At 39.3% G+C, this 21,705-nt stretch overlaps 1 protein-coding gene and 1 non-coding gene across 2 annotated transcripts; one reads left to right on the top strand and one right to left on the bottom strand.

The window, feature by feature from the left end:
* Nucleotides 1-17,105: 17,105 nt before the first annotated feature.
* Nucleotides 17,106-17,212, bottom strand: LOC145135070 (small nucleolar RNA R71). The gene has a single exon (XR_013719550.1). It is a non-coding gene; the product is annotated as a small nucleolar RNA R71 (small nucleolar RNA).
* A 1,029-nt stretch (nucleotides 17,213-18,241) lies between these two features.
* LOC145131208 (uncharacterized) lies at nucleotides 18,242-18,880 on the top strand. The gene has a single exon (XM_079065932.1). The coding sequence runs from the start codon at nucleotides 18,242-18,244 to the stop codon at nucleotides 18,878-18,880; it is 639 nt and encodes a 212-aa protein (XP_078922058.1).
* The last annotated feature ends 2,825 nt before the right edge of the window (nucleotides 18,881-21,705 follow it).

Consider the following 21,705-nt stretch of genomic DNA (forward strand, 5'->3'; position numbering starts at 1 on the left):
CTATAATATTCATCCTTTCTAAATTTTCCAAATGCCCGGGGGCATTAAGAGGAAAATATCTAGAATTGGATATGACTAAAGTGATTAAGCAATTGTCGAGGACAATCTAAGGCTTTACCAAAGATTGGTTGCTCAAGGACAGTTGGAAGTATAGTGTTAACTTTGGAAGGACCATATTGACCTAATCTGAAAAGAGGCAACTCTTGTTCAGAAGGGGTACTCAAAATGGGAATATGGAGTTGTCTCCATAGGTGGAAGTTATCTGTGTAAGATTAGAAATACTTAATGCAAGAAGGATGTTCAAAGCTATGTACTTTGAATATGAGACTTAATTTCCATGAAGTTGATCTTCATTGGAATGCCCTGTAATGACTGTTGACAAGTTTTGTGACTTTGTACACATTCATTACAAGAGGGTCAGTGCATATAAGTTTAAAATCTAAACAGATTTCGATAAATAATAGGAATTTGGAATTCTTACATTTTTTCGATTACGATTTGGGAGTGTGAAAAGAGAATCATTGAAATTATGTTCAATCGATCTAGTTCACAAAGTAAGGATCATAGACAAACATAGAGTGCATACTTGGTGTGTGGCAAAGCTATTGTTTAAGAAAAACATAGTGTACATGCTTGGAGCATGGGACAACTAGTGTTTTTAATTCAAGTATAAAGTTGATAAAACCGAAACAATGAATAATGAGTAATCAGTATGGTGATAAATAAAAGTGGTCTATTTATATTCATAGGGTTTGATACCATATTTGATTCATTTATTCTTGTGTTTCACTTTGCATGTTTTGACTTCCATAATAACTAGGTTATTCTTCCGGAATGACTAAGTTATTCAAACCATCCACAGTCGGTAATATGTTGGAAGTAGATATGAATCAAGACTGTCATGGGTTGGCTTGTAGAGGTCCAAGTTGGTGGACAAAGTTGTGCTACAACACTCATGAGTGCTCATACGTTCTGAGTATTGGATTCAACCCGGGCTCATTTGAATCACTTCATGGATTTTATCACGGGTGATCATGCGACGATAATATCTTATATTCTTCAAACCTAGAGATATGAGTTGTTACTATGAGTTGGTTGTACATTGATTGCACGAAACTGCATGGGTAACTCGATGTTATAAAACGTGCCTTTGTGAATGATTCAACAAGTAGTAGAACAAGCCTTATGAGTCGAAGTTTATCCATTCCTTTTACCTTCAGGATAAAAGCGATATCTGTGGGCCCCTCAATGATTTAATGATGACACATGTGTGTGCTTGGCCAAGCCAGGACTGATTTGATCTGTTCAATCAGTCAGTCGTCATAAATCGGAAATCGGGAAACAACAAATGGACAGAGAGAATGATTGATAATCCATGTCTCAGTCCATATGATATCTAGAATGGAGGAATATATGATCCCTTATCTAATGGAGAAGTCATTGACAAAGGTCAGAGTTCATTGGCAAGGTCAGAGTTCGACAGAAGCTTTTGAGAGCTACGATTCCTAGTCGGGGTTGGAAGTCATACTCAATAATAGTTTTAGACTTATCCAAGTGGGAGACTATTGGATTAATGTCTAAGTCCATAACTATAATTGGTAAGACTTGACCCGACCCGTCATGGTCCATTTGGGTTGCATGGCATCGGGACAATTGGATAGACAAGATTAGGAAAAAGGATACTATTGATTTATATTAATATATTATAAGTTCTAATATATTAATATATAATCATATTATTTAATTAGTATTGATCAAGAATTAATTTATAATTAATTAAGTGATCAAAAGGAACTAATTAAATATGGACTCTAAGATATATGTGTGTGATGGGCCAAGTTCATTTAGGTTGGGCTAAGCTTTCATGGATAGTCCATGGAGTGTTTAACCCATGGATGATATGAAATGAAAGGTCATGGGTATTAGGGTTTAACCCTAATCTCCACACTATATAAAGATGTCCTTGGTTGGTGAAATTGGGACTAGTGTGTGTACACAAAAGGGCAAGGCTGATTTCACTAGAGAGAACCAAAGTATCCTTATTCTCAAGGTTATTCCAAGTGTTCATGGTGTTGTGTGAACCCTTTGAGGTGTCACACTTGGGGCACTAGGCACTCAAGCTTCATGAAGACTAGTTACATCAAAAAAAGGTATGTATTCTATCTATTTTATTACCCAAGTATATGATATTTGTATGCTAGTATAGGGTAATATCTTGGAAACTTCATATTTGCATGTATAATAGTGAAAACATAGATCCAATAGTCTCCCACTTGGATAAGTCTAAAAGTATTATTGAGTATGACTTCAAACCCCGGCTAGCAATCGTCAATGACTTGTCCATTAGATAAGGGATCATATAATCCTCTGACCTTGTCGATGAACTCTTTCCTTTGTCAATGACTTGTACATTAGATAAGGGATCATATAATCCTCCAAAATATATAAAGGGGTCCTTGGCTCACAAAATTGGCACAAGTGTGTGAAAATAAGAGTGGGCCGATTTTAGTGTGCATACATATTCTCTCAAGTTCTTCCAAGGTGTTTTGGTGATTGTGATTCCATTTGAGGCTTCGACATTATTGAGGCTAAGCTCTTAAAGCTTGAAGACATCAAGCTACATCAAAAGGTATGTCATCTAACTAGAACCTTGTAGTATAGGTGCTTCATAATATGCTAGTTAGGATGAAACCTTGGAATAGTTAATATTTGCATGTATAATAGAGAAAACATAGATCCTAGGTTTATAGGGTTGCATGTACACCATAGGAGTGTTAGAATGCTCAAAACCCAACAATATGTATATAGATATAAAAGTTCCTTCTTTCATTCAGTTCAAAACCTTTGGGTAGCAAAGGTATACAAACATGTTCATACATTCAAACAACATTACTAGTAAGCTATAATAGGTATAGTTTAAGGAGATACTAATACAACTACTAGAACAATGAAACATACAAAGAGTCAGTACATACATGAAACAATACCATACAGAGAGAACATACAATACCATACAGAGATAACATACATACATGCTAGACAGGGAGAGAACACACAATACAGCTAGCACATACATATACAAGAACATTACTACAGTTATGTGAGCCACGTAACGGGGCATGACATCACCTGTCATGGCCCGTTTTGTATCCAGAATCTCCTTAAGTAGGGAGCGTATGAGTTTGTGTATAGATCTATACTGGATTGACTATCCTACACCTTGCTGCTCGCTACAGTGGGACTTGCAAATCTACGGGTGCCAAATGTCATTTTTACGGCGTCTTACATCGTCGTGTTTATAGTCTGTAGCAGGATACAGGCCGATCACATGGTACTTTAAATACTAATTGGTTTAAGGTAGTTAGTACAACAATAGTTACTTAATACGACACTACATTACTATTTCATTTTCCCATTGCATTCACTTTGTGATCTTCATACAATAAACAGCAATGTAAAAACTATATTTTTGGTTAATGATAGTCAGAATTGGGAAAATACAAACTCTTACAAGAGACATACACACGAACAATAGATGCCTTGGTAGAAGGCTAGGTTTAGTAGGAAACATAGGGTTTTCTAGGGAAGTTCAAACATCTTACAAACATTTTCAAACTTATACATTACATACTTACAAACACTTTCATACAAATACAGACACTAATATATTTATGATCTCACCAGCTTTAAAGCTGATAAACTCTTTCAAAATAACTTGTATTCTCAGGTCACCAGTAGACAGGTACCGGTGCCAGGTTTTGAGATGATGGAGCTCATTTAAGACTCATCTTTTATTTTGATTCATATTTTTGGTGTCTATATAACTTGACAGAACACACTTGTATTAAATTATATTATTAATGCAATAAATGATGTTGTTGCTTGTTTACTACTTTGCATTGTTGTGATACTGTACATGACGTCCTCCACCCCTGAACGTTTCCGCCGTTCCGGTTTTGGGGTGTGACAGATTGGTATCAGAGCATTGTTTATAGTGAATCTAGTATATCAACCCATAAAAGATATACGAACTATAAACACAGCGGGATTAAAATACTCTGATAAAGGATTTATACTTTTAAATAATAAAATATTTAACCAAGTATACATACCTGCATTCATACTAAAATCAGTGTCACTAGGACAGAACAAAAGTATTACGATGGTTGGGCAACACAATTAGACTTAGAGACATTTGGTCAACCCTAGGAAGATATAGCCTGATCAACTATATTATCCGAGGAGTGACTAGCATGTGCCTAAGGGTAGTTGTGAGGTTGCAACAAGTCTAAAAACTTACCAACACTACTACAATGAGAATAGTAGAACAGAACATAAACTTAAAATACTATAGGAGTATTTTGTGTTACTATAACTACTTATCTGAGAACTAAAAAAAAACAAAGGTCTTTATTAAGTATGCCAATAATTGCTGAGTGGATACACTAAGGTTATATGTACTAGGATGTCATAGACTTAGAATCTGTGATCTTTGCTCTACTTCCTGTTCCTTGTTTGGCTGTGGGCTTAGAGTTAGGGTCACCTATTCGAAGGTCTATCCTATTTTGAGTACATATAACTGGTATGCACTAAACAAGTATTGGAGTAACCGATAAAGATCCACTTATAATTATCTAGTTAGTTCGTCTATTAATTAATTCTTTATCCCTTTTCTCGCGTAGATATCATGGCTGGATTCCATATCCCCAAGACCCGTACTATCCCAACGAAGACAATGCTGGATGGCTTGGTGAAGAGCCAGAAGATGATCACCCAATCCCATTGGATGATCATGAAGCTGAAGTCTTTTTTGATGGTTCTGACTCGGAACCTGAAGTCAACAACCTACCCCCAGCTGCTCAAAACCCAAACCTGAATCCTCGTCCAGGATTTCAAGGACTCACACCTCTGTGGGCCACAAACTTGAACAGATGGAGTCAGGATCAGGGCCAACCCATGCCCCACAATGGAGACAGAAGCTTCTAGAACCTCACCAAGGGAGGTTCAGCTGACAGGGTCCTACCCGTCATGGTCCGTAGGATTTCTCGGAACACCGAGCAAGGTCGAGCAACTATCGACCGAGTCGTGGAGATTGACGCCAACTCTGGCGTTAACACAGTCCGCATTCGCCAGCTAGAGTCTGCTCATGAGAGGACTCAGGTCCGCAATGCAGATCTGCAAAGAGAACTTGCTGAAACCCAAGCTGAAGTCAGAGAACTTCGAGCTCAGCAAGCAAGATCTGAAAGGCGTATGAGGGACATAGAACGTCTTCTGTCGGAGTCAAGAGCTCACTCTAGTAGTTCTTGTCGTCGATAGAGTCCCATCGACTTCTCTTTTGGATATAACCTAGTTTCTATAAAAACTCTAGTCCAATTTCCTATCCTTATAAATCTTAGACCTGTTAGGTCTTGATTAGGTCGTAGTTCTGTTAAAATTTTCCCATCTTGGTTGATGTAAGGCCTACTTCTAGGCCATTTTTCCCGAACTTATTACATCTGTAATTCCAGTATTATTGACAGATATCTAATCTCACGGAAATTATTATCCAAACGCTATCATCTGTTAGTACTAGATCTACATTCAAATCGTTCTATTCATTTGTGTTGTTGGGCTATGGAGAGTTAGTCCATGGGTCATTCTCATCAATTTTCCTATTAAATTCTTTTCAATATCTTCATCCTTGTGAACTTATAGTTGAAAGATGCCTCCACGCCGATCAACAAGACGCGATCCTCCAATCACTGCAACACCACATGCTCCTCAAATCGATACGGCAGCTCTAAATGCTGATGTAGCTGCGGCTGTGGCTACAGCCATGGCTCAATATCATTCTTCTGGTTCCACGGGAGGAGGAACCCCTGTTCAATCTACTCTTGGTGCAGCTCCTGTGCGCTTGAGAGAGTGCTCCTATAAGGACTTCACCAACTGCAAGCCCAAATCCTTTAGAGGGACTGGCGGAGTCATTGCCCTTTCGCAATGGTTCGAGAAGACCGAAACGGTTTTCGAAATCTGCTCCTGTCCAGAGGGGAGCAAGGTCAAGTTCGCTGCTTGCACCTTTGAAGAAAAAGCCCTGACATGGTGGAATAGCCATGTCCAGTCACTATACCTAATAGTGGCAAATCCTATGGGCTAGGAAGCTCTGAAAGAGCTAATGATTGAGGAGTACTGCCCGAGGGGCGAAATCCAAAAACTGGAGGAGGAGCTGTGGAGCCTAACCATGAAGGGCTCCGACATAGTCTCCTTCACCACCAGGTTTTGTGAACTGGTGGCTCTCTGTCCCATCATGATTCACACAGAGGGGAAGAAGATAGAGAGATTCATATGGGGGCTGGTGCCTCCATTCCAGGGAAATGTTTTGGCTTCAAACCCCACTACATTCGATAGTGCCAAGCGATTGGCACAGCGGCTTATAGACCATGGGGTTCGTACCCCGGCCACAACAACAACCCTGGCCATCTCGGAACCTTTCAAAACTGCTGATTCCAAGAGGAAGTTCTGGGATGACAAAAAGAAGAAGAAGGCTGCCAAAAAGCAGCAGATTGTGGCAGTTCATGTTGCGATAGCAACTGCCACTGCTGCTGCTCCGGTAAAGCAGTACGCTGGAAGCTTGCCTAAGTGCAACTAGTGCAACTTCCACCACATTGGAGTCTGCCGAGAAATGCAGTGTTCAAACTGCAACAGGAAGGGGCACACTGCCCGTTTCTGCAAGGCACAAGCGAGACCACTCAAACAAGTCCCCGGCGCTAGCGTGGGCCAAGCTTGCTACGGTTGTGGTGAGGTGGGCCACTACAAGAGGGACTGCCCTAAGCCAGGGAATACCGGTAGATTGGGAAGAGTTCTGGCCATAGGCCACGAGGAAGCGGTTGCCGACCCCACAGTGGTCACGGGTACGTTTCTCCTCGATAACTCTTATGCATGCATACTGTTTGATAGTGGAGCGGAGAGGAGCTTCGTGAACCAAAAATTTGCTCAATTACTTAAGCAAAAATCACGAGCACTTAAAGAACCATTCACTGTAGAAATGGCTAATGGAAAAACAGAGAGCACTAGCAGTATATTCATAGGGTGTACCCTAACTCTAGATAGCCATTTATTTTCGATCGATCTCATGCCGGTCTCAATTAAAAGTTTCGACGTCATTATCGGCATGGATTGGTTGAGTCTTCATCGTGCCGACATCATGTGTTACGAAAAGGCTGTATGCCTTAATTTGTCGTCTGGCGAAACTCTAGTAGTATATGGCGACAAACCCGACACGAACCTTCGTATCATCTCGAGCATTCAAGCTCAGAAATTCTTGCGAAAGGAATGTCGCGCATTCGTTGCTCATGTTGTCGATATGAGCCAAGAAACGAAAGACATTCAGAACATTCCAGTAGTACGCGACTTTCCCGACATCTTTCCGGAAGAACTCCCAGGATTACCTCCGCAACGACAAGTCGAGTTCAGAATCGACTTAGTTCCAGGGGCTACTCCCGTAGCCAAATCGCCCTATCGTCCAGCACCTACAGAGATGCAAGAGCTGTCCTGTCAACTTAACGAACTGCTCAGCAAGGGCTTTATAAGACCAAGCTTCTCACCCTGGGGAGCTCCAGTCTTGTTCGTCAAGAAGAAAGATGGATCGTTTCGTATGTGCATCGACTACAGGGAGCTCAACAAACTGACCGTCAAAAATCGTTATCCTTTGCCTCGTATTGACGATTTATTTAACCAACTTCAAGGGGCGAGCTTCTTTTCAAAAATCGACTTAAGGTCCGGATATCACCAACTACGAGTGCTAGGGGAGGATGTTCCGAAGACAGCTTTCCGAACTCGTTATGGGCACTACGAATTCGTAGTGATACCGTTCGGATTAACAAACGCGCCCGCAGTATTCATGGATTTAATGAATAGGGTGTGTCATCCTTACTTGGATCAGTTCGTCATCGTCTTCATCAATGACATACTTATCTACTCTCGTAGTAAGGAGGAACATAGTCAACATCTGCGACAGGTCTTAGAAACGCTGTGTTCGGAGAAGCTCTATGCGAAGTTCTCGAAATGCGAATTTTGGATGCGAATAGTCGAATTCTTAGGGCATGTGGTTAACGAAGAGGGAATACACGTGGACCCTTCCAAAATCAAAGCCATTGAGAGCTGGTCAGCACCGAAGACGCCTACCGAAATTCATCAATTTCTAGGCCTCGCTGGCTACCATCGCAGGTTCATTCAGAACTTCTCCCGCATTGCGAAACCTCTTACAACACTGACCCAGAAGGGCGTGGCCTTTGACTGGGAAGAGAAGCAGGAGAGAGCGTTCCAAACGCTCAAGCGAGCCTTGTGCACAACACCGATACTATCCCTCCCCGAAGGAATAGAAGACTTTGTTGTCTATTGTGATGCGTCTAATCAAGGGCTCGGATGTGTTCTGATGCAGCGAGGTAAGGTCATGGCCTACGCCTCGAGACAGTTGAAGACACACGAGGTCAACTACACTACCCACAATCTTGAACTAGGAGCAGTTGTGTTTGCTCTGAAGATTTGGAGACACTACCTGTACGGTACAAAAAGCACTATATTTACAGACCACAAAAGCCTACAACATATATTCGACCAGAAATAGCTCAACATGAGACAACGACGGTTGGTCGAGCTACTTAGTGACTACGAATGCGAAATTCGTTATCATCCGGGTAAAGCCAACGCAGTAGCTGACGCCCTAAGTCGGAAAGAATATTCTGGTCGTAGAGTCAAATCATTGACTATGACTATCCATTCACACTTGTCCGCACAAATTAAGGAGGCTCAGCTCGATGCTTTGAAACCTGAAAATGTGGCGAGTGAATCCATGAGAGGGATGGATAAGAACTTGGAGGTCAAGGGTGGCGGAGCTTATTATCTCATGGATCGGATCTGGACCCCGAAACACGGTGGTTTCAGAGACTTGGTCATGAACAAGGCGCACAACACTCGTTATTCCGTCCACCCAGGTTCAGATAAGATGTATCTGGATCTTAAAAAGCTATACTCGTGGCCTAACATGAAAGCAGAGATTGCTACCTTCGTGAGTAAGTGCCTTACTTGTGCCAAGGTCAAGGTCGAATACCAGTAACCCTCCGGTCTTCTACAACAGCCCGAGATACCGGAATGGAAGTGGGAGCAGATCACTATAGACTTCATAACCAAGTTGCCCAAGACAACTGGTGGACTTGATACCATATGGGTCATCGTCGATAGATTGACCAAGTCCGCACACTTCCTGCCTATCAAAGAAACAGACAAGATGGAGAAGCTTACAAGAACCTACATTAGGGAGATTGTACGACTGCACGGTGTTCCCATATCCATTATCTCGGACAGAAATAGTAGATTCACTTCGAGGTTCTGGCAGTCGTTACAAAGTTCCCTAGGAACTAGGCCGGACATGAGTACAGCCTACCATCCACAGACAGACGGGCAAAGTGAGAGGACTATCCAAACCTTGGAAGATATGCTGCGAGCATGTGTCATCGACTTTGGGAAAGCATGGGATACTCATTTACCCCTTGTAGAATTTTCCTACAACAACAGTTATCACACGAGCATAAAGGCTGCTCCATTCGAGGCCCTCTATGGCCGAAAGTGCAGATCCCTTCTGTGCTGGGCTGAGGTGGGTGATACCCAGTTAGCTAAATGACGAGTTCCTGAAAGTACTCTCACGGGTCTGGAGATCATTCGGGAAACGACAGAGAAGATCTTTCAAATTCGTGAACGATTGAAAGCCTCTAGAGACCGACAGAAAAGCTACGCTGATAAAAGAAGGAAACCGTTGGAATTCCAGGTGGGCGACCGTGTTCTATTGAAGGTCTCACCCTGGAAGGGCTTGATACGCTTCGGAAAGCGTGGAAAGTTAAATCCAAGATACATAGGGCCTTTCGAGATTCTCGCAAGAATCGGCCCTGTAGCTTACAAACTTAACTTACCTCGTGAACTCAGTAACGTACATTCTATTATCCACGTCTCGAACTTGAATAAATGTTTGTCCGACAAGACTCTTGTAATTGCACTCGACGAGATCGAGATCAACGAGAGCCTCAACTTCGTGGAAGAACCTATAGAGATCATGGACCGGGAGGTCAAGCAAACGAAACAAAGCCGTATCCCGATAGTGAAGGTTCGCTGGAACGCCAAGCGAGGACCTGAATTCACTTGGGAGCGAGAGGATCAGATGAAACTGAAATATCCTCGTCTTTTTACTTAGTTATTTGTAACTACTTATTTGCTTAAACTCTAATTTCGGGACGAAATTCTCTCTAACGGGGGGATGATGTGACAATCCGAAATTTTTATCTTATACACTTATTCAAATCAATGAAGGTCAAACTCGTTTTTGCTATTTTCTAGCATAGTTTGGAGTCAAATAAAGTGTTTAAAACCTAGTATAATCAGGGTATGAGTCGTGGGATGAGTATTGTGGGTGTAAAACCTTGCAAACGAGCCAAGCACACCAACACAAGGTGTGTGCGGCCGCACACACGAGTGTGCGGCCACACACCCATCCCAGCCGCACACTCTCCCCTATATATTCAAGACTTAGTCATTTTTGAACACTTTTCCACTTCTTCAAAGCTAGAACTCGAAATCCTCTCAAGTATCATCCAAATCTTCATCTTAATCTTCATAAAAGGTAGTAATCCTTCCTTTTTATTTGTTGATACACGACCGTAACTAGCAAAACCCTTTGATTTGATCCATGAAAACATCCATTTTTAGTCAAGAACACCAAGAACACTAAGAACACACACTAGTTTTGGACCTTAATCACCCTTTCAAACCTCTATAACATGTATACACTTATCATAACTTGTTATATGCTAAGAACACTTGATGATATGCTAGAAAAACACGATTCTATCATCTTCATAAAGGGTGTCCGACCGCACACATAAAGGTAGCCGCAGACACCCTGGCCGCACACACACCCTGGCCGTACACAGACCCTGGCCGCACACACACCCTGGCCGCACACACTCAAATATTGTGCATTTTGACCATACACTCCCTTGTATAGCCATATACCCCTTATATAACAACCATAGGTGTTGGTAACACTTAATTCTAAGTGTTTTTATATCCCTAAGGCATGTCCCTATCACTTTTGGGTGGTTATATACATTGAATGTATTCATATATGTGTATTTATATGTTAAATAGGATTCGTTTGTGCTCAAGACTCCAATTGACACCCAACAATCTTATATCGATCTTTCATTCGAGTTACTCACTACAGGTGAGTTCATATCCCTTAATTAACCTTTTAAATGATTTTAAATGCTTTTATGGGGGGGGGGGGGGGGGAATACAAGTTGAACTATTATAGTTATTATATCAATCACATGTGATTAATAACTACCAAACAAGTGGATTTCTTACTTTTCAAACTGTGTTATCAAACTGTTTTACAAACTCTTTTACATATCAAATACTATTATTAAACTCTTTTAAACTTATATTCTGTTAAATATGTATCTATATAGATATAGTTATATAAGTAGGATTGAAAGGACTTAGGACTGATAGCTCACCTTACTTCCTGTTCCTTGTTTGGTTGTGGACTTAGGGTATTCAGGTTATTTGTCCGAAGGTCGTTTGAATCCTAGTTATATATTATGTATATGTATATAGATATAAAAGTTCCTTCTTTCATTCAGTTCAAAAGCTTTGGGTAGCAAAGGTATACAAACATGTTTATATATTCAAACAACATTACTAGTAAGCTACAATAGGTATAGTTTAGGGACATACTAATACTATTACTAGAACAATGAAACATACAAAGAGTCAGTACATACATGAAACAATAACATACAGAGAGAACATACAATACCATATAGAGATAACATACATACATGCTAGACAGGGAGAGAACACACAATACAGCTAACACATACATATACAAGAACATTACTACAGTTATGTGAGCCACGTAACGGGGCATGGCATCACTTGTCAGGGCCTGTTTTGTATCCAGAATCTCCTTAAGTGGGGAGCGTATGAGTTTGTGTATAGATCTATACCGGATTGACTGTCCTACACCTTGCTGCTCGCTAAAGTGGGACTTGCAAATCTACGGGTGCCAATAGTCATTTTTACGGCGTCTTACATCGTCGTGTTTATAGTCGGTAGCAGGATATAGGCCGATCACATTGTACTTTAAATTACAATTGGTTTAAGGTAGTTAGTACAACAGTAGTTGCTTAATACGACACTACAGTACTATTTCATTTTCCCATTGCATTCACTTTGTGATCTTCACACAATAAACTGCAATGTAAAAACTATATATTTGGTTAATGATAGTCAGAATTGGGAAAATACAAACTCTTACAAGACACATACACACGAACACTAGATGCCTTGGTAGAAGGCTACTTTTAGTAGGAAACATAGGGTTTTCTAGGGAAGTTCAAACATCTTACAAACATTTTCAAACTTATACATTACATACTTACAAACACTTTCATACAAATACAGACACTAATATACTTATGATCTCACCAGCTTTAAAGCTGATAAACTCTTTCAAAATAACTTGTATTCTAAGGTCACCAGTAGACAGGTACCGGTGCCAGGTTTTGAGAAGATGGAGCTCATTCAAGACTCATCTTTTATTTTGATTCATATTTTTGGTGTCTATATACCTTGACATAACACACTTGTATTTGTTCATCATTTGACAGAACAAATACTCTAGGAAAGGACCTAAGTTTACCTAGGGAAAGGGAAGATCAAATGATGAACAAATACCCTTAATTATTCAATACTGCTCCGGTAGAGAGAATTACAAGTTAAAATTTTAGGACGAAATTCTCTTAACAGGGGGAAAATATGACAAATGTAGAAATTACGTCATCGTTAAACGAACCGTGTTAGTTCGATCGGTGTTGTAATAGAAATGAGTAATAATCAAATCATTTTGATTTTTATAAAATATTATTCATTAAAATACATTCAAAATATCAATTAAGACTTTGATTGATATGAATCCTTGATAAACAAACAATTTCAGCGTACATAAGTAATGGGTTAATACATATGATTGAAAGAGATACGTATAATACACATTGTTATGCATCATCAGTAGCCACATCACCTAGTTCATGAAAATATGAAAGTATTGACATAAATAATGTCAAAAATGGAGTTCGTATGCAAAATATACTACCGTTTAAGAAAACAAACAACCAGGTAATAGCTCACCACATGTTAGGTGTCAATACACGAACTTCAAATGAGTTAAGAGAAATATTAAGAAATGTACTTTCATTCTCGATCAATTTTTGTATGAACCTCATTCAATTTAGGAATTTATCACATTCCTAAATTTTTCTTTCCAGAAAATACCTTGAGCAGTTGTGGGTAAGGTTAAATGTTAATGATCTCTTTCGCACCAAATAATCTTTCGATGATCTGTAGCGTCATTTCCGAGCTTCGTAACGAAAATTTAGTAATATATTATGAATCATGTTTTGATTTAGTATTTGATTCAAGAACTAACTTTCCGTTTCAGGTCATATTGACACTTTTAAGAAGGAAAAGTTCGCAACATTAAGTTATTTCCCAACAATAATTTTCAAACACTTCGTTAGGATAGCTACGCTATTGCTCAACGATTAGAAATTGAACTGTTTCGATCATGATATCGTGTGTGTGTGTGTGTATATATATATATATACGATTTTGTAAACGAAAATATCGCCTCTCAAAATTTCACAAAAACCTGTCGCTTGGACTAAATAAGATAAAAATATCTACCTTTGTTGTGGACCGCCGTATTAATTTCATTTTGGACGGTCGGATTGAAATGAAAGTTGCTATAGAAAGGAGCCTTCCCTTCATCTTTACCTACACAAAATCTCTCCCACCTCTCTTTATCTCAACCAAAATCTCTCTCTCTCTCTCTCTCTCTCTCTCTCTCCCTCTCTCTCGCCAGAACCACGACTGACCGCCTAGTGCCGCCACGCCGGAAGACCGGGATCATCTCCTCTAGCGCTTCTCCGGGCTTGTTTTCTCCGACCAACCTCTGGTGAAACTCTATCCAACCTCCCTTTATTGACCAACAACTTCCGATCAGGCTAGACACGTCGACCGCTGTTGCCTGCCGCCGACAACCAACGTCGCTCAAATCTTTTCCAACTGATTTTTTAGCAGTATTCGATCTTCTTCCAGTCAAACACTATTTCACCGGTCAAATTTACTATTCATCCGGTCAATATCATTATTCATCAGGCTGTGAAACTGCTCTTTTCCGGAAATTCTTAATATCTTTGGTTTCTCGATATGGATCAATCCAAGTGAGTGTCACAACACCATTTTAATTCTTTTACTATTTTCGAAGGAGAGTACATGTATTAAACTATGTTATTTCTATTAGTTTTATAGAAATGTTGTTAAAAATTTATCGAAACACTATTGAAACAATGAATATGGTAGAATTGTAATATAATAGCTCTTACCGAATAAAAAATACAATAAAATGTACTGTAGAATCTCAAATCATAAAATGATTATAGTAGTGTGAAAGTGTTGTGATATTTCTATAGTTATACACAATTTTAGGAAATATTTTAATACATTTAAGTTATATTTTGGTCAAGTGCAAAGATATTTGGTACTTATTAAGTTGATTGTATTTTGCGGCCAAAAACGTCCGTTTTGAAGAAATAGGACTAAATTCATGACAAAGCTAGATACTTGGAGGACTAGAGTTGAAACTAGGAGAAGAAGGAAGAGACAATTGTGCCAAGAGAAGTTCACATGATGTGGAGTTCAAAATACCACGATGTGGCATTTAGAAGATTCTTGATTCCTAAATTAATCCATGCTCACGACGTGACCATTACTTGGTCACAACGTGAACATCTGTCGGTTCAAGAATATTCTACGGCGAAGCACGAATTACTTAGCTCCTACGGGATTACCATTACTCCCACGACATGACACCTATTTCCCACTTCGTGCTGATCATAATTAGGAAACTATAAATATCCCGAACATGAGGTTGAAAGAAAGAATTCTAAGGTAGAGAGCGAGTGAAAAACAACAAATACATTTCTAAGACCCTTAGAAGGAAGGATAAGATTGGAGATCAAGTGATCAAAAGATCGGAATCCCGAACATTAGGTCGAAAGACAGAATTCTAAGGTAGAGAGCGAGTGAAGAACAACAAATACCCTTATAAGACCCTTAGAAGGAAGGATAAGATTGGAGATCAAGTGATCAAAAGATCGGAGCAAGGAATTCACATTTTTCATTCGGTTTGCATATATCTAATAATGTCTAGCATATTTATCCATGTGATTATGTGTTTCTTTTTCTACAATTATGAGGAAAATCATTTGACTTTCGTTTAGTAATGATGAACCCTAATAGTATGTGTTAGTTTCTACTTTTCGTGGATTTATGAAATTGGTTTAGCTTGTGTGTGATATCTCAAAGCCTAGTATGTTAATATTTTCAATCTTTGTTGCGTAAATCTTCAAGTTTTGTGTAGTTGAATGATCACTTTAATTGCATGAACTTGTTTCCTAGTTGTTTATGAATGTTAATTTGCTAGAGCTAGTGGTTAGCCAAATCCTAGAATAGGTAATAAAGATAGTACTTTAAATGTGCTAGAGAACATAATTGGATCATAATTGTGTAAGGTTATTTGTCTAGATCATTAATAATTAACTAATATATATATATATATATATATATATATATATATATATATATATATATATATATATATATATATATATATATATATATATATATATATCTTACATAGCCCAATAACATTAATAATCAATTTAGTGTCTACTTGTGTAAGACCATTGCATAGTAGTTCATAAATTGGTGAAAACATTAGGAGTTGAGACCAAGACTTCTAACAATTTATATATTGGTAACCAAATAAATTAATCCATGTCTTGAAACTAACCATAGGAAAAAGGGTGATTCAAACCTAAAAGGAACTGTCTTTATTCTCTTGATTACAATCGTTTTTAGTGAGTTGTTTGCTAAGTTGTTTTAAGTAATTAAGTTAATCTAAACTTGAAAAATCAGATAAAACCCCCACTTTAGTTTCTTTTTCTTAGATTAATTTTTAGTAATTATTTTATTAATTAAATATCGTTCCCTAAGTTGGACACCCGACTTACTTTTCTATACTATATGTTGACTACGTACACTGCCTATAAGTGCATTAGTAGTTGTTAGGTTATAAATTTAAAATTGGTAGGTATATATGTGCACATCAAGTATTTGGTGCCGTTTCCGGGGAACAACTTATTTCAATGTTTAAATTAATTGTTTTAGGTTAATCGATCCTTTTTGTGGGGTAAAAACCACATAAAGTTATTTTTCTGCATTATATTCAGTTTTTCGTTTCCTTAATTTTCACGACGTGACAAGCTCTCTGTCACGACGTGAGATATGAATTTTACATTTTTTTAATTAGTGTTTAGTTCGTTTTACGGTTTTCTTTTGTTTTGTTTCAGTAATATCTGACCAGGGGATCAAATTTTTTCTATCGCACCACAACTTGATGATCCCGAATCTGCTTTTCACAAGAAGAAAGATAAAAATATCGACAAGTTGAGTAGCACCTTTCAATCGGACAAATTCGAAAGCTTTGAGTAGACTCACGACAATAAAGGAACCGGATACGAGCCAGGAACAGAAGACAATTAGAATAAGAAGTTAAAAGCGAGGTGGAGATGGAGGACATCACAAGAATAAACATGGAGGAGTAGAAAAGGTGGATGCGTAATGACAATGGGGCCTGTTGTGTTCCACCAATAATTCCCGCCGCGACAAGTTTTGAGCTCAATTGACATATTCTCTCGATGCTCAATGATATACCATTTTCTGGGAAGGACCATGAAGATTCCTTTATACATATTAATGAGGTGTTGGACATTGGAAACTACTTCAATGTTCCAAATGTTTGAATAGATGTGGTATTAATAAGGATGATTCCAATAAAGTTTACAGGAGATGCCAAAATTTGGTTAAAGTCATTTGCTCTTGGCACGACCACAACCTGGACAAACCTTCGCAATACATTTACTAAATAGTTCAGCCTTCCTTTGAAGATAGCCAAAATCAAGAATAAAAGAGCTAACTTCCAACAAAATGATGACGAATCTTTGTATGAAGCTTCAGAGAGATACAAGGGAATGCTAAGGAATTTCACACAACACGACCTTAATGTTCAACAATAAGTTTCAATTTTCTAGGATGGGATAAACATGACCACGAGGCAACTCCTTCATTCTCAAGGACCTATGAAGAAGAAGCATCTGGCTAAAACTAAGGCGTTAATTGAATAATTTGAAAAGCATTCTAGAGAATACCACAGCGCTCATAATTATATTAAAAGAAGAAAGGTAGGAGTAGATGGAGGAAATGAGAACTTGCCAACGGTGATGGCGAAGCTCGATAATAAGGAGAGCAATATTACCAAAATGGGTCAATCTATACACGCCATACAAGTGGGTTGTGATAATTGCAGTGGGCCACATTTGACAAAAAGAATTTTATGTAGATAAGAATGGGAACCGTAAAGCACAAGTTTGTTACTCTAGTGGTGATCAATATGATGAAGATAGGAGGAAGCCTAAGAATGAGTGGTTACCTTATGATGATTACAAAAAGGAAAAAGAAGAGAAGTATCGACAAACCGCTCGATGCTACTACGAAAAAGAACAACCACCACCCGAGAATAAACCTGATTTTGAGTCAATGTTGAATAGGTTCATGGAAGCTAGTGAGAAGAGGCACGATGCTACTGATTCCACTTTGACAAAAACAATAATCCTCCTTTGCAAGTATCACAACTCAAGTCGGGGAAGTAACCAAACTTGTCCACGAGTGATTAATTTCTAAAAACCCCAATCCAAAACCGCAGCCTCACATCATGGCGATCTCCACTAATGAAAACCTTATTGCTAAGGTTATAGTGATCCTTAATGAAGCCACTAAGCAGCCTGATCCACAGCCGATAAAAGAAGTAAATATCGACACTAAAAGATCATCCACCCAGTTCTCACGACATGACGAGTACCCAGTTACGCCATGTCATCAGCATAATTTGACAAAGATTTCTTTCGTTAAGCCCTATCAACTTCCCTTATCTTATCCTTCTCGAGCAAGGTAACATCCACGGGAATAAGAGCATAGAAGACTTATCAACCAAGTAAAGGGTATTCCATTTAACATACCATTCATTAAAGCCATGGAAAAGATGCCCGAATATGTAAAATTTCTTCAAGATCTTCTTCACACTCATCATGAATTAGAAAAAATGTCCAAGGTTGTTCTTAATGAAAACTGTTCAATGGTTATAATGGAAGGCATACCGACTAAGATGGGAGATCTAGGATGCCTCACTTTGCCATGCACATTTGGAAATGCCATAAAGACTTTTTCTAAAGTTGATTTTGGAGCTATCATCAACCTGATCCCATATTCTTTCTACCAAAAGCTCGGCTTACCAGAATTGAAGAACATGAGAATGGTGATACATATGGCAAATCATTCAGTTACTCATCCTCGGGGCATAGTTCAAGATTTATTGGTAAAAATTGGAAAATTCATTTTTCCAATTGATTTCGTTGTCTTAGATATGAAAGAAGATGGAGAGGTTCCTATTATTCTTAGCATCCCACTACTCAACACCACAAGAGCCTTAGTAGACATTTGTGAGTCTAAGATTACACTACGAGTGAGGAAGGAGGAGGTCACACTCGGAGTCGATGAAAGGTCCAAGTACTTGAACGCAGAAGATGAAGTATTTCTCATGGATGGGGTAAATGGAGAAGATAATGAGCTGGAAGAATTTGAAAAGTTGATGGAAGCAGATTTACTATTATAGGAGAAGCCTTAAGAGCAAGATGATGTAAAGCTCACTAAGCCTCAAGCGTCAATCCCTATGACCTTTGAAGTATTTCATTTACTGCCCCAAGGGTGGAATTAAAGGAAGAACTTTGTCCAAGTGATGAAGAGGAGCATCAAGATAGCAAGGAGAACACTCTTGAAAAAATGGAGGTGGGCATTAAAGAACCCGCTAAGGAGAAAAAGAAAAATAGGGTGGCTAAAAAATATCGAGGAGTCAAACACAAACAAAAATCGAATGAAAACTCAAGGAAGGACTACTCAAAGAAAGTTTATAAAATACGGGTTGTGGCTTACAAGAGGAAACGACTAAAGATGATGGAGAACAGGGATATTCCGCTCCAAACTGGCATAACGTAGAGTAGAAAGGAGTCTAGCTCATGACTCCATCAAAAGAAGAGCTTATCAGGAGGCAACCCGAGTTTGGATTGCATTTTCTTCGCTTTTCTTTTTAGTTTATTGTTTCGATTTCATTTTTACTTCTTAGGATTAATCATTCATCCATTTTCTATTTTAAATCAAGTGTGGGATCTAATGAGTGAGTAGTGAAATTTTTGAAAGATAATTTTTTTTTGGTCTTAAATAGTACCCACGACGTGGACATTTATTGCCACGACGTGGGGGTTCAAGGGACACCCGATACTGATGTAACGACGTGAATTTTTTTCAAACAATTTTTCATTTTAAATCATAATAAATTTCAAACTCATTGTATCACATGTTATCTCAATAAACAACCCCAAAATCTCAAGTACATAAATCTTCATCAGTGTGTACAGATCATGTCGGCGCCTTCCCCAAAATACCACATACAACACATACGCCATTCCAGGCCATATCTCTGTGGGATCTTTCGATCCAAATGTCTCAGGGGACTTCCGTCCCGAATCCCGGTAGACATTCCGGTCCTACCCGTATCGACCTTCCGGTCCGTAACCTCTTGACCTTCCGGTCCATATCATCTTGACCTTCCGGTCCTTATCATACATAACATACATAACACATAGATATCACATAACAACATACATATCATACATCTCATAGCATATAAGACCTTCCGGTCACACATAGGTACCCTTCCAGGTACAGTATAGTGAGAAGACTCACCTTGTATGCTCTCTAGTAACTCACTTGCTCGATATCCCTAAATCTCGTAACAATGACCTAGCCCCGCCTAAACACATAAGCAATCATATAAAATCAATAACGGCTCTCAAGGCTAGGCTAGTCCCTTCCTAAGTTCTCTCGGAAGGCTAAAAGACCATTTTACCCCTCTAATGGTCCAAAAGTCCAAGTGTTGACCAAACCCTAAAAGTCAGCGAAAGTCAACTGCGGAGAGGTACGCTGCCGTACCAGATCTGTACGCGGGGCGTACTTCATGACATCCAGAATCGGGGAACGCGACGCCCTACGCGGCGCGTACTGGGAGTACGCCCAGCGTAAGTCCCAATTTCCTACTTTCTTTATTTTTGGTCTGAATAGATTAAGATCTAGGCTCATACCTCAGATCTAAGCACCCTACTGCCCCTTAAGTCATAAAGTCGGAACCTTTAAGCCCTTGCATGGCTGTAAAGGTCACCAATCACTTCAAACATATATAATTTTTTCCCATTAAGCCCTAATCTCATGCATGACTTAATATTCATGTCCAAGATTGGATTTTTATGAACCATAAACTCCTAATACACTGGAATAGGGCAGATCTAAGCATATGGAGACCCTTTGCTCATAAAGTCTCCACCTTGGGACCAAAAACCCTAAAAGTTGGTCCATCAAACACAATACAAAAATGGTAAGGAAAGCTTTGAGCTTTTTACCTCCAAGTGAAGCTCTACCCTCTGTAGGACTCAGATCCAAGCTTGTACTCCAACTTCTAGCCTCCACAAGAACTTCCTCTTCTTCTCCACTACCACCCCAAGACACTTTTTAGCTCAAAAACACACATACAAGCTTTGAACGATGGAATTGCTCTCTTATGGTTTCTTTCTCTGTGAAATGGTGGCTGAGGCTAAGTCCATATCATTCCTTTTATAGTCCTCAAGTCACATTAGGGTTTTGCATCTGGGCCGGCTACGCCCAGCGTAACCCTGGGTACGCCCAGCGTACCTAGGCGAGTCTGCGTCCAACTAAAGCGCAAGAGTACGCACATCGTACTCTTCAGTAATCACAACGTACTCATTTGCCATAACTTTTCTTTTAAGGGCTAAACTTGACTACGTGGTAAAGAAGAAGGGTTTAAGAGATGCATCTGAATTTCGGGATGTTACAATTCTCCCCCACTTGAAATAGATTTTGCCCTCGAAATCGCTCCTCAACCACATAGATAGAAACCAAACACTCGAAAAGCACCACTGAGAGGTTCTCACACCAAAACGATATCTTTCTCCATGAATACCTGGATCCGACCAGGAACTCCAAATTTGGAACAAAACCGGCCCCTCTGACGCTAAAATACCTCTTTCTGACCTTCCCAGAATCGGGAACTCTAGTGGCCTGGCCCACCGCCAGACCTGCCCACTCACGCTATCACCATGATATTCGCTCTTCGAACATCAAACCCTGATAACTTACTGCTCCTCTAATTCTCACAAGACAAAATCCGACAATCGGCTACCGATCACTCATACCAACGTACCAAAACAGTCCGAATCATGCCCCAAGGAACGAAAGGGTTTACATCCCGCCAGGGCTCATCCACTGAACTACAATCAGAATCTATATGAACAATAAACTTTCAACATCCTGTTCTCTAACACAAGAGAATCATGCTCTTTCAGAAATCTTCAGACATCAAAAATCATAAGC

Source organism: Lactuca virosa, chromosome 8 (assembly GCF_052849685.1).
Source record: "Lactuca virosa cultivar CGN04683 chromosome 8, Lactuca_virosa_CGN04683_v6, whole genome shotgun sequence".
NCBI lineage: Eukaryota > Viridiplantae > Streptophyta > Magnoliopsida > Asterales > Asteraceae > Lactuca > Lactuca virosa.

Coding starts and splice junctions, on each gene's coding strand:
- LOC145131208 (XM_079065932.1), top strand. CDS start 18,242: ATGGAAAAGATGCCCGAATATGTAAAATTTCTTCAAGATCTTCTTCAC.